Here is a 17364-nt window from a genome sequence, read left to right on the forward strand (position 1 = left end):
GAGGCAGGCCCCTGAGTACCAAGCGGAGCAGAAAGACCAGGACCTGAGGGTAGCAGGACCAGGATGAGGAAGATCAGGAGGGCCAGAACAGCTAGAGCCAGGAGGATGACTAAAATGTCTGGACCTGGATTTCCAGGAGTACCAGGACCGAAATGAAGAGGCTCAGAGGGACTCAAACAAAGAGAACCAGGGCCATGTAGGCCCAGACCATTGAGTGAAGTGCCAGAAGCACCATAAGTACAAGGCACAGGTGGGCAAGGTTGATCCAAACTAGGAAGACAAGGGCTATGAGGACAATGCTTAAGAGGGCCAGGACAGAGGAGGCCAGGTAAAACGAGGAAAGCAGCAGGACTAGCAACTGATGCGGTAAAGAATCAGATGAGAAGGATGAGAAGGATCAGGGTGACCGGGGTCTAAATGAACAAAGGTCAAGAGGATGAGCAAAACAAATAACTGGATGGAGGGGGGCTGAAAAGACCTGGATGGTGAAGAAGGTCAGAACCAAGAGGATTAGGCATACAAAGACCCAAATAAGGAGGACCAGAAACAAAAGGATCAAGTCTAGTGGGCACAAAACCAGGAAGGGAACACTGATGGTGAGGACTAGGAATAGGAAGACCATTGCTAGGAAGACCAGACTAAGAATGAGGAAGACTAGGAGAGCAGGATGTGAAGAGTCAGAGCAGATGGCCAGGCAACCAGAACAAGAAGAACAAGAGCTAATAGGACCAGGGCATGGAGGGCAACAAGAATAAGGAAAAGGAAGCTCAAGCTACAGAAGCCAAGGAGTATCAGGACCTGGTATACCAGGACAAGGAAGGGCCAGGATGATGGGAGCCATGAAGACCAAGCTGGGTGTTTAGGAATAGGATGACCTGAACAAGGAGGATGATTACAGAGTGAGCAAGCCAGTCAATGATGACAACGAGCAGGAGGACCAGGGCCAAGAGTATCATGGCATGTTGAAGAAGACCCAGAAAACTATTTGGGTCAGGAGCAGGTGGGCTAGGGCCGTTAAGACCAGGGGCCAGCTGGGGGGAGGATTAGGTGGACCAGAAGACTCAGGACCAAGAACAGGCCTAGGAGGACCTGAATGGTCAGCTCCAAGGGGACCAGGACTTGGCATTTTAGTGAAGCAGGAGGGCAAGGAACGGGGGGATTAGGACTGGCTAGCGAGGATCAGTGGAACCAGAACAAACAGAGCCATGAGGACCAATAGAATCAGAGCAGGACCAAAATGACCAGGCCCAACCCAAAAGGATCTAATAAGGAGGACCAGGACCAGTGAATGCGATACCAGGTGGACCACAAAGCCCGGGGAAAGGTGAATCAGGAGAAACTAAATCAGGAAGAGTAGCAGTTCCAGCTCTAAGTGAACCAGGACAACTGGGCTAGGTGGATAAATACTCAACAGACCAAAATGATCCAGTTGAGGATCAATATTACAAGATTAGGTGGCCCAGGAAGGGCAAATACGAGGATGAGCCAGAAGCAGTTCCTAGAAGGCAAGGGCTAGGAAGGCATAGGGACTGAAGCTTGGTAGAGGAGTTTAAAAGTGGATGGATGAGAATGAGTGTAGTCTGTGAAGGATGGCAGAAAGGGTTTGAGAAACTCAGATGGCTGACGTCAGGAAAAATGGTTAATGGCTAACAAAGAGGTAAAAGGGTTATGGCAGCCAGCAAAAGAGAGCTCAAGAGTATGCGGTAGATAAAGAGATTTCTCTGAGGTGTCAACGTTAGTAACCAGGGCTGCTCTTTTGTCTGTGCCTGAGGTCTCCGTAGGAAGGCAGATGACAACCAGGTGCTGAGATCTCATGCTTCACTGTGTCCTTCTTTTGGATACTTCTGCCATCCCCTAGCACAAACGTTGTTTCTAAGCTTCTGCCAGAAACATATATTTGAAAGGAAATCACCCCAAATCAGTTCTGAAACCTCAATAGTGTATCCACATCCCCTGTCTGAAAAATTAGTATTAAAGTGAAACTGTGAAATTATCAATCAATGGGTCAAAAGAATAGAGGTAACAAAATGTCTCTGTCCATTCGATGTCTTATTTCTTACACTAATTGTAATAAAGTAAATTAATAAAAATGTCTGTGAGGTTCTTTTCTTCTGTGTCCTTAATGCCTGTGTCTTTCTCTGATTTACTGTGAAACTTAATTCATATTCCAATGACATTCGGTTCAATTAACTATAGTCCCATTCCTTTGCTTGTGGCTCCTCCATGAAATATTTCCTCTGATAGCCCAACAGAGTAGAGCCATCAGAGTTTTTTATCCTATTTGGACTAAAACCTGGCTGTAAGGGACAGGACAAAATAATGATCCAGTCATTTTGTTTTTCAGACACAAAACATTTTCAAAATATTTGTTGGCAAGGCCATCATGTCTAATGGTACTGTCTTTCAAACGTTTGTGCATAGACTAGAACTACCATGACAGCAGTTCCTGTCAATATAGGGAATTTTCCACAAGGCCAGTGGACAACTCTAAATTTGGAGATCATTATGGCGAATGTATTGCCCTCCTTCATCCTGACAGAGTTAACTCCATCCAGGAAACTCCAAATCAGGCTCATAGATGTTGTTCCTTCTATCAAGAGATTTAAATGAAACTCTCAATTATAATGTTTGAGTCATTTCATGAGGAGCCCTATGTAATTGTTTCTATTTTGATTTAAAATAAATCACCCTAAATATAAGATGGCTCTATGTCAGTGGGATACACTATTTCCAGTTCTGGTTTTCGCTTTTGCATTTCAGGTGTTTTAGTCTGATGTGTTCAATTGAACTGAACCAGAATTACTAATTCAAGAATGTACTGATTTCCTGCAGGAAAAGAGGTGTTCTGTTAATATGGAGGATTTGGGTATTCCTACATCTGCCCCTGGTACGCTCCCATGCCTTTGTAAGAGTGAGTATACAGTTGAAGAAAAGTAAACAGTTTTAACTAGTGTTGCAAAGGTTCTAAAGATCTTTCTCATTAGTCACCTTTGAGGGTAAATATCAAGGATTGTAAGTATTTGTGGAGCATGGACAGCTCCATAAAGGCCCTTACAAGTCATTATGTCTTAGACCATGGTGTAAGGGAGAGGTATTCTGTGCCATGCCTATGAAAATAACTTGGACACATTCAAACATTTGGAACCTTTAGACCTCTAAGTTAGTGCTTGCATCAGTTTTGCACTTAGGGCTTCATGTCGTGAAATTGTTTTGGATCCACAAAAGTGCTTATCATTATATATAAAATCATTTTTATGAATTGGAAACTTCTTTCAGCTCGTAGACTACCTTTTGCAATTGTTTCTGAATTACAAGTAGTAGGGTTCATGAAAGGAGTTTCCTCCCTCCCGCCTCTTTCCAATGCAGAAAGGAATTTATTGATAGTTTGTGACTGCAATTGCTATCGCAAACCATTAAGGAGCTAATGACCGCTGAGTTGGGGTGGTAACTAATTTGCAAAGGAGAAGCTGTCCCTTTAGGACCCTTTGGAAATCATGCTGTCAGCCTCAGGGGGGGGAAGTTTTCCAAACCCCAAAACATTTTTTAAACCATCACTGGTTCCTATAAGGAATGGGCTGCTTTGGAAACAAACTGTTTTCCATTTCTTAGTTCAGTCATAGAGAAGGTGGTGTACTGTCCCTTGCTGGCAACCATCCCTGTGATTAAAGGCAATCACAAATGGTCGCAAATTGGCACCTGCATAATGAATATTGATTAGCCAGATTGTTCTGCAACCCTCTGTGATTCAGTATCTTGTAAACGACTTAAAAGTATATAGGTTCAAAATACTGTTGTATTCACTAAATATATGTGCGGAATATGCGACTACTTTTTGTGCAGGATATAATACACCAAAACCCGAACTTTCATATAAAGATGGATGCCAAGTGTGTTCACTACTTGTTGCAGATCTACCTGGCGTAAAACCAGGTTGAAGTCTGTATAAGTTATAATACAATTAAATTTATGCTGTTTATACAGCAGTCGGGTGAACAGTGAAGTTCCTTTGCTATTTGCCTGGCTACTGGCTACTTTGTGCACACCATCTACTATTTAGCAAGCCACCAGATGAATAATTAAGTATCTTTTCAACTTATTTGCAAGGCCACCAGCAATACAGCACATCATTTCTGACACTTAGCCAGCTGCCAGGTAAATATTGAAATGTATTTGGTACTTGCCAGGCTACTGGTCAAAAATATATAATTTATACTATTTGACAAGCAGCCACATACATAGTTAGGTTTATTTGCTATTTGCATGGCTGGTGGCCTAATTGTGCATGCCTGTTGTTTTGCCAGCAGCTGGGTAATGAGTGAAGTTTTTTTGTTTGCTTGACTGCTGGCCAAATAGTCCAAAACCTCTGCTATTTAGCCAGTGGCCATGTAAATAGTGAGGTTTTCTTCTTGTTTGCACAGCTGCTGAAAAAACATAATAGAATCTTTATTATTTAGCCAGCTCCTGAGTATATAGTGACTTTTTCTGCTATTTTTACAGCCACCAGTTGAACACTGCATAACCTCAACTATTTAGCCAGTAGCTGGGTAAATAGTTGAATTTTTCTGCTATTTGCATGTCTGCCAGCCAAACAGTGTAGAATCTCTAACATTGAGCTAGCTGTGGGTAAACAGTGATGTTTTTCTACAAGTTGCACGATCACCAGCCAAACAGCAGCGAATCTCTATTATTAAGAAAGAGGCCAGGTAAATAGTGATGCTTCCCTTTCATTTTCGAGGCCTCCATCTAAATAGTAAATAATATTCACTATTTACTCAGCAGCCAAGTAAACAGCAGAGAAAATTCACTATTTAGCCAGCAGCTGGGTAAAGAGCCGCTACCAGGGAAATGACTTCCACGGGAAAACTTCAATAGCAAAATAGAGTCAAAATCGGGAGCCAGAGGCCCTTCCCTACACAAAGGCCCCAGTGCCACAGCGTCTGTTGCACTATTGATAGCTCCGCCCCTGCTTTGAGGGAGCCTGTTGTAATCTATCTGCTGGATTTTAACCACACCCATCACTATCACTGGTTCATGAGCTTGCCTTTCAAAAATCCTTTGTTATAATTGGTAAATGCTTTACATTTGTTCCTCCTTTGGGCAGTTTTGTTACCGCATTGGCCACTGACCCTGTTACATGGGTAATTGCACGTTTGCTGATATTTTTGACTGTGAGCGAATGTCTTTTTCCTTTTGTTTCTTTCCTTTGCACTCATGTTCATGAGAGCCGTGGCGCTTTGAATGGGCTTGCTTATGTCACCTGTTTTACTTTTCATTTTCTATGTATGTGGCATGAAGAGTCCAGTTAGGTATTTACAATGCTAAAAGCTCTAGCTCGAGCAAGATCGAGACCCATTGCTTTGCAAATGCTTCTTTCGTTTTGCAGGTACAAGAACAGTACAAACAAACACAAGGCCTTATTACACAAACAAGTCCACAAGTATTTTATTTCATATACAACTGTACAAAAATATAAGACATTATGTGCATAAAAGAATACTCAGAACCACGCGAGGAACTGAAAGTAGGAGGATCTATGATATGGAACTTTTCAGTTGCTTTTGTGAGAGCCATAGCGCTGCATATTTTTCTGGAAACTAATGGGTTAAGGTGCTATATGTGAATAGCGGTCCATATCAGCCTGCTGATGAGTTTCAATCAGTGATCACAATTCGTTCAACTAGGGCACGGACAGCTAAAGCAATTTACACAAGGGCAGTTGTGTGCTATGAGGCTGCGGGATCAGAACCCCAGATGCCCACTTCAAGCCCAATATTTTATCCACCATTGCAGTCCGTTAAATCATAGGAATGCTAGCACATATCGAAGCACGTACACCAACTTATCGGCCTACTTCTATTTAGCTTTAGCGGTAAGTGATAGTGAGGCCTATATGTAGATGCCTTCTGTGGATCAAGTTTTATCTTGACTCGAGGCCTAGGTGATTTATTGACGGGCATATCTTTAAAGGGAAAAGCAACATTTTATGTTGCAGAGATGGTAGCTTTATCTGACTTACTCAAAAATCAAGTTTTCTTGGAGCTACCAATCTAAGCAAGAACGAACAGAAATTATGTACTCTGCAGCACCGCAACTTGTTTTACTGCCTTAAGAAACAAAAGTACATTGCGTCCGGTTAGCGCTTTCATTTACACGCGTCTAGAGAGCAGCACCTTATCGAGGTCTTAGCGAGAGACCAGAGAGGATCGACTTCCGGGTTGCAAAGAGATGGATTATGAGAGTCCAGACAAAGGGAGGTGATGCCGGTCCTCATGCAGGCTTTCGGGCCAACACACAGTAGTACTCGGCTACAAAGTCCACCGTCGTGTCCATGGAAGTGACGCCCAAGGTCTCCAGAATCCTGTGATAAGAAAAGGGCACACATTTATAGACAAAAAAACACGTTTAGTGTTTTCAAATTTGGATAAAATGAGTCTCTTATTTAGAATTTGGCGGATGGGACACTCCATCACAAATGTGGCGGATATCACATCTGTTGCATAAGAACTGCATTACAGCCTATAGACCAACATGGATGAAATATACACCACATGTTGACATACTAATCCATTTGCCAAACTCTAAATGGGGCCCTAAGTTTTCTTTTGCATTATTCTGAGCACTGCCAGTCCCGATTTCCATGCTAAGGGCTCTGCAGACTGACAGAGGAATTTAAAAGGTTTTCTAATGAAGCATTAAACAGCTGCAGGCATTTATACTACTGTGTTAATGTTTTTGTAAGTGTATTGCATATGAGTAATGCATCGTACTTCTCTTCTTTTAGTACTAAACCCATTAAGCATTGAAGTGCTACTTTAACCTCATCACTTAGACAAAAGAAGAAATATACCATGTGCAGCTTATTTTTTTCAAAAACACAAAGTAAATATGAATAAATTCAAGTCAAATTAGCAAAAAATAAATATGGATATATACAGACATACAAGTGTAAAAAAATAATTCAATAAGCCCTAATCATAATATTGGAGAGACAAAATAATTGAGTTTCACACACGTGTAGTGTGCACTGGCCTGTATCACGCTGCATTGTTCAACCATGAAATCACTAAAACAAACACATGAAACATGTCTCTTTTCATGGGCACTGGAACTAGGGTGCTGGAGGTAATGCAGCACCCCCCAAAAGTTCAAGGAGTTTAGATAGAGAATGAACAATAAAGGGCCCCCTTCAAAGATTTTTCTTCTGGCAACATATTTTATTATCGAATGAAAGCTGTCAAAAATCCCCTGGGACTTTAATGAGGAGACTTTGTTGAGCAGCATCTCTACTCTTAATAAGGTTCCTGCACCACTGTCTCTTTTATACATATGTGCGAACATTTGTTTTTTTTCCTTTGGGCTGGTTTGTTTAGTGTCATCACTTTGCCTTTGTAACATTTCAGAACGCTAATAGACTATGGGAATGAGTGAGTGGATTTTTGAGGCTTGGTAAAGTTCGGTGCACATGCATGCGAGTGGTAGGAGTGAATAAAGTAATTTATTTTGGGTTAACAATTTAAATTCCAGTTTTGTATTCATTCTTGTAGGGGATTTTTATAGTAGTTCCGGTTAAAAAAGGTGTTTTAAAGCAGAGCTGGCAACTAGATTGTTTATTTTTTCAAATGTGGAGAGTTTCACAATATCGCTTTTTTAGAGAACCCCAACAGACATATGGACAATTTAGCTTATAGCTTGCCAGGCTAACTATACCCCCAATTAATTCAGATGTTAAAGTACATGTATCCATCTAAAAATTGACCGCAAACAAAAACATTAAACTTTTGTTGCTGAAAGTTAAGTTGCACCAAAGGTAGTTTTTTGTCCATTTCGTAGAAATTTTCAATTGGTAAATTCTGATGTATTTGGGTAAAAAATGTGTGGTGAAAACAAAGGTAATCGACTTTATGGTTGTTATTCTAAAGTATCTGAACTACTGCTACCCAGTACCTAAGCACAACGTTTTTGAATACTCTATTTCTTACCTTTTTTGTGTTTTTGGCAGGAATTCTTTTGCTCCCTCTGGATCGAGAGCCTTGTAGGTCTGGTACATGTAGAGAGACTCAAGGAAACCCATCAGTTCTGTCACCGTCATAGGAAATGTCTCAGAAATGTCATCATCTCTGTAAGAAAAGGACTCGTATAAGGCTACAAGCTGAGTCAGTAAAAGTAGAGTAACACCAATCAGTTGGTGTGCCACTGAAGAGGAAGGGGTGCACAAACTTTCAGTGACATAAAGCAAGGTTTGGCCAAGGCAATTAATATTCTTCAAAACTTTTTTACGTATTATATAATCAACAGTTGAATTAAAAGTATACATTCCTGCATTATGTAATTTAAAAATGGGTACTCTATCTTTTTTATTCTTAGTGGAAACAAAGAAACAGGCCAGGTAGGGAGTTATAAAATAATGACTACTGTAACTGAGTACCATTAAAAAATGGCCTCCATACTATCCAAGATGGTACCCACATTTGAGCGCCATTCAAAGACAGCTCGTACGGCTATATTGCTACCCTGTTCAGTTCCTTTGTGGCTGCTACTGTCCTGAAAATTTGTAGTATACATGCTCACTAGCAGCTTTGCCTAGAATGAACTGGAGAACACAGTGGCTGCCACAGAGAAATACATAATCAGACGTGCACGAACCTAGGGACAGTCAGACACACATACATGGGCATCCAATGTATATTATCTTACTTCTTTTTGTCTGTATATGGTATAGCTTCATATATCAGCTGGTATTTGTTCCGAACATGGATAAAGCATTCATGAGCATACTGAAAGAGGAACTCCATGGCCTGTGGAGAAGAAAGCAAGGCAGTCAGTGCGCTGCAGCCTTATGGTGTTGCATTTCCCCAGCATTCTCTTGACTTCCAAGTCAACAAGTTGTCACATTTACTATTATAAAACATTTCAGTGCACACTGTGTGGAAGAAGACAGCATGCATTTTATATATTTACATTTGAAACTACATTCCATAATTAAAAATAAAAGTAGCAGGCAGATGCAAGCATTCCAGTTTGGTAAATATGATCGTCTGCCATTGAGACGGTATTTCAATGTAAAGTTTCTACTAACTTGCATTTTGGAGTAGATTAATATTGTGGTGGGTAACAATCGGTCCTATTTTGACTTTAAAAAAAGTTGAACTGTAAAAAGTAGGATCATCTATGAACTATCCATGTGATGCTTGGGTCATAATTAGGGTCATAACAAAGTATATGAGCACTGGGCTGCATGATCTGTCATATTGCCTTGTTTAGTCTAGAAATGTGCTTAATCTGATGACAGATCTGCAGGAACAGATAGTTATTTTCTTTAATCCAAGAAAAGAGCACAGAGGATTCTCTCCAAAGCCGATTCACATGGAAAACAGTTTGTTAAAAAAATTTGCATTTTATTTTTCAGTTTGCATTATGACAGGTCTTAAGAAATCTTGATTGCTGTCAGCATGAGAGCCACGATGCTATGATATATCATCAGTATATACTACCGTTTAATTGTACACTTCTACTGTTTACCATCTGGGTGTCATTTTTATAAGGTACTGGGATTTTCATTAACTTGGTGACTTTGTGTGTAGGTGTGTTTCAGTAATGAAGATTGGGTGAGTCAATATATTATGTAGCAATAGTTCATACTAGTATTAAAAATAAAACGTGTCCAAGCCTTTAAGTGACCCTTGTAGGTGTACGTGTATGATGGATGTGCCAAAGGGCTTGCCAGTTTATTTTGTTCCATTGGGATGAACAGTTCTCCATTACCCGGCTTGAGAAAAGGAGTGTTTCCTGGACTCTGTCACAGCATAAATGCATTGTTGTGCACTTGAGGGTGTGACATGGTTAAGCGAACTTATTCTGTACTGTTATTAGATGGAAATACTTGTTCAGAATCCTTCGCCTCAAACCCTGTCCTATATTTTTGTAAATTGTAAAGCCAGAATAAGTTATTTTCCAGTCCTCACCTCCTTGAAGACGGCAGATATACGCTCTGATCGGTCCTTATAGTGCAGTGGAATGTACCCTGACAGGGTGTGCAAAGCTAGGCAGCCATTGGGTTTGAGGACACGATCCGCCTCCTTCATGAACTTCTCGAAGTTGAACCAGTGGACCGCTGTCGTAGAGGTGACCAAATCCACAGACCCATCTTCAAACGGCAGCTGGTCTGCTGTGGAGATGCTGTAAAAAGAGGTGAGAAGCTCTGAATGTGAACACGAGCGTTTACATCCATCATTATTTATAGCATAAAAAGACTCATTTTGTGGCTCTCCTCTCTGTGGAAGCTGATAGAGATACTGATCTCCAGCACAAGGTTACAAGACAACTTCATGTCACCAAATCACATTGTACAATCCAGTAATTGTTCTGTATACCATTGTAATGCAGACATTTAGCTTAATTCATTCAATTATGTGGAACCAGGTCTACATCTCCCAGAATTAATTACATTGTAAAATGAAAGCTTAGGGCAAGAAAGTGATGGTAATTCTATCATGGTGTTATCCAAGAGGGTGGCTGATCCATAGGAGCATAGGGGAGTTGACACCCTACTGTGAGCAGCTGCGCCCCTGACAGACTTTATATCGTGATGCATTTCGTTCCTGTACGGTAGGGGCGGGGCTATGGAGCATGTGGCGTGGGTTGACTGTGGCTGTGTCATTAGCTCCCATGTAGTGTGTATTATGGAAGCCAGAACTGTGCATGTCAGATTGTCTGTGTTGTTTGCGGTGGCCAGCATGACATGCACAGTTCTGGCTTCCATAATGAATGCTGCATGGGAGCGGGAAGACACAGCCCCATCCCTCTCCAACAGAGCGCCTTGTTTCCCTGACACAGCCAATCCTGGCACTGCACTTATGCTGATGGTATTAAAAACAGCATGACAGCAGTGCTTGGATTTGCTGGGATGATACTGCCAGCATGCACAGCTTCGCCTTGCAGCATGAGTCGGGAGGACCACCTCATCAAGGTATGGATATTTTTCTTTATGTTTACGTATTTGAATTAAAGTTAAATTAGTATTTCAAATATGATGGGTACACATTCTATATAAATAAAATATACCTATAAATATAAATATAAATAGAACGTGCCCCGACCAGCTCTGCAATACAAATGTAAGCATGTCCGTTCTTTAAAAATTAATTTAACTTTGATGTGCTGCACACGACCACCGCCATTAGCGTTATCTATAACCTTACCCCATGCGCTCCCATAGCTCCTGACTGATGAATTAGGAAGATACTTGGCAGTCATTGCACATTTTGGATAGTCATCATATTGCTTTGGGTGAGCCACTAGGTGAGGATGAAGAGGCCCAGAGGATGACTGCAGTGTCACCATATACTGTGCAACAGTGAAACCTCATGACAGTTCGTGGTGTAGCACTGGCCGAAGTCATTTGGTAGTGTGCAGAGAGAAACTGTGCTTTAGTGACTCCAGGTGTGCATTCAGAATATGATATCACTGAAGCCCTGAAAGCGCTCACAGACGTGTGCAGGTGTCTGGCATTGGTTAATACCCCGGGAGGCCTGCAGGCTGCTTCTTGGAGACAGAGAAGTTTGAGGCCTGTACTGGCTCTGGAAACATGGGAAAAAGGTAGTGGATAGAAATAATGATCTGCAAGAATACACCCATCCTGACCTACTGCCATTCCCATTGCCATGCAAGGACAAGAAAACTCGAGTGGCCAGACGTGACATGAAAAATGCTTTCTTTATCACAGTAAAATACATTTTCTTGTAAGAAACATAGAGTTCAACATTTTTACATGTCATTAAATGAATTGATGTAATGAAGTTGAAGGGGGGTGTTCATTTTACATATATATATATTTATATATATATATATATAGAGAGAGAGAGAGAGAAAGAGAGAGAGATGAATTTCTAAGCTGTACATGTAGTACGGTAAGAGAACTTGAGATCTTTTTTAGTAAAAAGTAGCGGACGCCCCGTCTGCTGTATTTAGAATGCCGTGGACAACAATGCACTTGTAATACGGTGAACAGGACCTCTGCAACTTCTTGTAAGGCGTCCTTAATCTGCCCTACTCTAAATCGCTATTTACAGTCTCATTTATAGTACTTTGATGATTCCATCAAAAGATTAGACCTACCAGTAGGAAATGTTGGAGTCCAGGGTGTTTTGTTTTGCTTCTGAGATCTGAGCTTCACTTACATCTACTCCAATCACTTTCTCAAAGTATGGTGCCAGGCCTCTTGTGCTCTGTCCTGATCCGCAGCCGACATCAGCCACAAGAGCAAAGGGAGGCTGTCTCTATAGATGGAAAAACAGAATACTGCATCAAGGTGCTTTCCTTTTTGATTGCTGTTCAACCTCAATGACGCTGCTGTGAAAGTTATACAGACTCTAAATGCTTCCTAACTTAGGGCCAATTCACAAAGTAAACTGTAAACTTCATACTTGTATAGCACTCTTTTACCCTGAGGGAATCTTGGCACTTTTACACATACCACTGTGGAACCCTTTCTGGCTTTCCCTGTGAAGTGCCCACTTCTGGGCACCCCCAAGGGGGAGCCAGGCATCCCTAGCACTGTTGGGGCCGTTGTGGAGATTAAGCAAGCTATTGCCCAGAGTTACAGAGTGGGACCCCATGATTAGATTGGCACCGACGCGAGAGTTATCAGGTCTGAGGAAATTGAGCCCAAGACCCACCAAGGCAGGAATTGAACCCTGGTCCCAGGTCACACCTCTGCATCAGGGTCTGCTGCTCTAACCATTGAGCCACACTTCTCCACCGTGCATTTTGTAGAACGCCAAGTCATACTACAGTGGTACTCCTCATATATTATCAAAATGCAAATTACAACCCTATGTCACGAGACCTGCGCTTCTGTGTCTTTTCTGGGCGGAAATATCCACACAGGCAGCGGCAGCTGCAGCCAATAATGCTTAGTGGGGCAGCGTGCGGGGGGAATAATAATTTTTTTAAAAAACACTTACCTGCTGCTGCCAGATGCAGCCACGGTGTTCCTCGCCGCCTCAGTGCGCTACCCAATCCAGATGCTTCTCCCATGCTGTTACTGAGTATGAGAGAATAACTGGGATTGGTTTGAGCGGGCTGAAATGCCACTCAGTTGTAGACTGGGAACCTGCGCTGATTCTCCACCCGGCTGTGCAACACAGCTCGGGTGAAGAGTTCTAAGTGCGCATGTCGGTTTGGCGGCCTTAGACGACTGGCCAAAGCAACTTGCACACTTAGAGTGCACCTACCACTCATCCTACCTGATGCTGACGCAGAGTATGGCCCTACCCTAGACTGGCAGACTGGATAAGTGAAAAATAAAATGCTAATAAAATAGTTTTATTATTATTTCATTTTTCTGCTTTCTGTAGCCTTTCAGCAGTGGGGCGACCCTCCTCTGCTATAAGTGAGGGGATGCCCCCGCACGCAGGTATGCAAACATGTGATAATAGATAAAGGACACCGATGATATGCGTACGAAAAATGTGGAATTATTGTTAGTAAATTGGAAGAGGTAGGAATGTTTAAACAGGGGTTTGGGAGGGACATACTAGTAGCAATGTGGTGCCTGTGGAGTCTGTTTTGGGAAAGAAAGGTGACGTGGTTTGCAGTTTGGGAGTCCCAGGAAGTGCTGTGCTCCTATCATTTTAATGTCTGAAAATATAAATGTATTGGACTGCCCCACAGGCAAATGTGAAGATTCCCATCTATTTCTGTTGCCTCTGTCTCCTCCCGATTTCCCTCATCTGCCCTTTACAACTCATCCTCATCTCACCTTTTCCTTGAGATAATTGTAGACCATTTCAGGAATCTCCGGCGAGGGGGCAAACCGGAACTTGCGGTAGAGATGTGCATGTTCTTCACTCTTGTGTGAGTGGATGCTTGGGTTCGAAATAGCCTGCTCCTGCAAAGGTTCAAATAAGAAGTCATATTTCCCTACTTTACTAGTTAAAACAAATACTCTATTATGTCAATTTCACAATTCACATAAAAGTGTAATAAATAACACGCATTGTGAATGCCACATGTGACCTGCTGGTTTCAGACTGAGGGGCATATTTACAAGAAAGTGTTGCATCACTCCTGACCTGACAGGCCTTACTGAGGCCATTCTAAAAGTCAATCAAACTTACAGAAACTCTTCATGTTGGGTTCACAAAATTACTTCTGGATAAGATGCAGATCATTCAAAACTCGAGTGATCTCAGTGTTGATAAATTTGATCACATCACGCCTTTGGAGCCACCCATAGAATTAGCATCCCAGGGAAAGGAAACTCCTAAAGTCACATGTAAGACCCCCCTCCGCCCCCTCCCCCGGGGCATCTACGATACCAGACCCTCTTTTGTGGTGAAAAATGGGAGCTCTTTTCAGCACAGAAGGTGCTTTACCCTCACTCACCGTTTACATAAAGTGGTAAGATATCATATAGGGAGGTTTATAGTTACAACGTTTTCTTTCATTACTTTACGTTGGGGAACATTGACTTACTGCTTGACTGCAACTTTTCGCCGTTTACAATGATATGAAAAACATTGAGCCCTATCATGGTGCAGTTTAATGTTTAATGCAAATGCCGTCTGTGCGTTTGTTTTTGCTGCCATTGCGCGGACACCACGGCATACATTAATTTGACAAATCGACGACTCAGCACACGGGCTGCAGATGTCACAGCTCAGACACAGAGAGCACTAACTACAAGTTACCGAACTGTGCCCCTGGATGTTTTTCATCAGTTAATAGATATTATTTGCAGTTACATTTTTTACTGAGGCTTCACTGTGAAATCATTGCAAACTATTGATAAACATATAAGATGACATGTATCAGAGTTTCACCCTTTACGTGAAAATAAAAGAGTACTATTGTAATTACTAATATCAACTACTGTTGAAGTACCTGCTACAAGAGAGCATAGTTTTGGACTGTTTGCTGCACAAAAAAGGAGCTATAACACAGCAATAGGTTTTGCTCAGTACATGATATCAATTATCACTATTATGCTATTAGTTCTTCTAGCATGCTAAGCACAACTTACCTTTGGTACATAGCTTTCGGGTTGCGGGAAGAAGCGATCTGGATGTGCTCGGATCTCGGAGCCCAAATTCTGCATTCTGAGGAGAGATGGTGCTTCAAGCAGTGTCTTGCAGGCACTAGAAGGTGAGACCGTGCTATACCTGCTGCTCCTGCAGGCATATATGTGTAAGGGAAAGAAGGGCGGGCCGCGGAAAGAGTGGGATTGCTTGGGTGTGGGCGCCCAATGGTTCTGGGCAGATCAGCATCAGGCAGCCAGCCAGGAAGACAGGCCCTCAAACTAGGGTTTTCCCAACATGATGCCAGGAATCCTGACAAGGAAAAACAGCCCACGTTAACTTTTATTCCTAATTTACTTCCGTGACATGCTTTGCATAGACTTTTGGTAAGACACTTTGGGCTAATTTACAAGAATCTGGTGCATTCGCTTTAGATACGTCAGATTTTCTTGCGCTGCCCTGCGACCCCCTAACGATGCAATGGATGCACTGTATTTACAATCCAGAACTCCATGACGCACGTTTTCCCAGATGCATCAGGAATTCTGACGCATCTGTGGTGCTAAACTCACACATTGCTGGACTAGTGTAAAATAAATGATGCTACTCCAGCAATACCAGGAGGCCCCTATTGAGAAAAGCCATGTGTCAGTTTTACGCCTGCTCCGAGCTGGCAGTAAAATTCTGACTCACTGAAGTTGCAGAATAACGCAGTGAAATATAAGGCTTTACAAAACGACGCATTGGGCCCAATGCATCCGTTTGTAAATCTGGAGCAGTGTAGAGCACTGCTTGAGCTACTGTTGCATTAAAAAAATGACACAACCGTGGCACAAAGGCCTTGTAAATGAGGCCCTTTTTGTCTTTATTAATGACCATCTCTGTATATATATAATGATGATGTTGCAAATGTATTGAGGTGCTAGATTTTAAAAGAAGTGAAAGTCATCATTGCAGAAGATCATTTCATTTCATGACAATAAATTAATGAAATAATACATGTTGCAGCCAATTTAACACGTATTTTCATGATGGTAAAGATAACAACCAATCCTAATCCTATTCCGCTGTGAATATTGCTTGTTCTAGGAGGAGCGGTTTTAACTTAAATAGTGCACACTTTTTCAGCTCCTTGGGACCTCAGTGCGTTAGTAATATGTTCTAGACATCAGCAAGCAGTTAGTCAGCTCTAGAGTAGTGGTTCTTAACCTTTTGACTTTTGTGGACCCCACTGAATAATTAATGGAAACCGAGTCCCCTCCCACCCCCGTTTACAATTTTGATGATTTGAACCTCAAAACCGTGCACAAAAATACAGGAACAAACAAACATTCATAAAAAAATACACAAATAACAAAATCCTTTAATAAATTCACAAAAATATTTCAGGCGTTTCTAAATGTAACTGAATCCACCTATCATTGATACTATATTCTATTTGATGCACCTGCACTGCTCCCACAAATCAATCTGAGAGCAATACCTTAATTTAGTCTCCAATTTCAAATTCCCTGCATTTATAGAATGACCTAAAATGTTCAATTGCACATTGTGCTTCTTTATTTATATACAAAGCTTTGTTCTTTGAATATTTGATTTTATAAGTCATATTGAACCACTTGAGTAGGCTTTACAGACCCCAAGGGTCCCCAGAACACAGGATAAGAAGTGCTGCTCTAGAAAATGGTCTGTTAGTTACTGACAGTAATGGCAGCATAGGAGTGAGATTACATTCCTGAGTGAAAAAAAGGTATTGGATATTGTGTGGGTTTACACCAGCTGCTCATAGGAGTACCTCTTGACAAATCAATCTTTCATCACACCACTGAGTAGTGTCTGCCGCACAGCAGCAAAACTAACAAGGAGAATGAGAAAGTATAACTAGATTACCACATAACTGCACTGTCTCCCCCTGCAAACCTGAATCACTTTCAAGAACTGCTGCACATACAAAACTCCATGCTTCTGGCAGGTAATATCTCTGATGGTGCACACCACCATCATAATAAGCCATGGCATGTCCAGGCTTCAAGCAAAGAAAGAAAAGATCAGGAGATAGCTCCCTCCATGCTACACACCAGAACTCTGGAATTTCGTCACAGCATAGATCCGACAATTAGCTTCACTCCTCCACTTCTGGAAGAAGCTGAAAACTCTCCTTTTCACGAAACAACTTATCCATAAGCAGATCTACTGTGTGCCCATCACGGAAGAACTGTAAGCCAGGTTTACTTGACCTCTACTATTGTACAGTGCTCCATTGCTCTTTATATACTTGCTGACTATATAAGCATCCATGAATTCATACAAACAGATGCAGTGAAAACAGTCACGTAATAAAGCGAGT

At 41.7% G+C, this 17364-nt stretch overlaps 1 protein-coding gene across 1 annotated transcript; it reads right to left on the reverse strand.

Moving 5' to 3' along the window:
* Positions 1–5414: 5414 nt before the first annotated feature.
* LOC138285548 (putative methyltransferase DDB_G0268948) lies at positions 5415–15173 on the reverse strand. The gene is made up of 7 exons (XM_069225620.1): positions 15023–15173; positions 13760–13888; positions 12115–12275; positions 9963–10176; positions 8695–8795; positions 7980–8117; positions 5415–6358 (listed from the first exon to the last, which is right to left on the reverse strand). The coding sequence occupies exons 1-7, from the start codon at positions 15095–15097 to the stop codon at positions 6268–6270; spliced, it is 909 nt and encodes a 302-aa protein (XP_069081721.1). The 5' UTR covers positions 15098–15173; the 3' UTR covers positions 5415–6267.
* Between the last annotated feature and the right edge of the window lie 2191 nt (positions 15174–17364).

The sequence above is a fragment of the Pleurodeles waltl genome, chromosome 3_1 (genome assembly GCF_031143425.1).
Source record: "Pleurodeles waltl isolate 20211129_DDA chromosome 3_1, aPleWal1.hap1.20221129, whole genome shotgun sequence".
Classification (NCBI taxonomy): Eukaryota; Metazoa; Chordata; class Amphibia; order Caudata; family Salamandridae; genus Pleurodeles; species Pleurodeles waltl.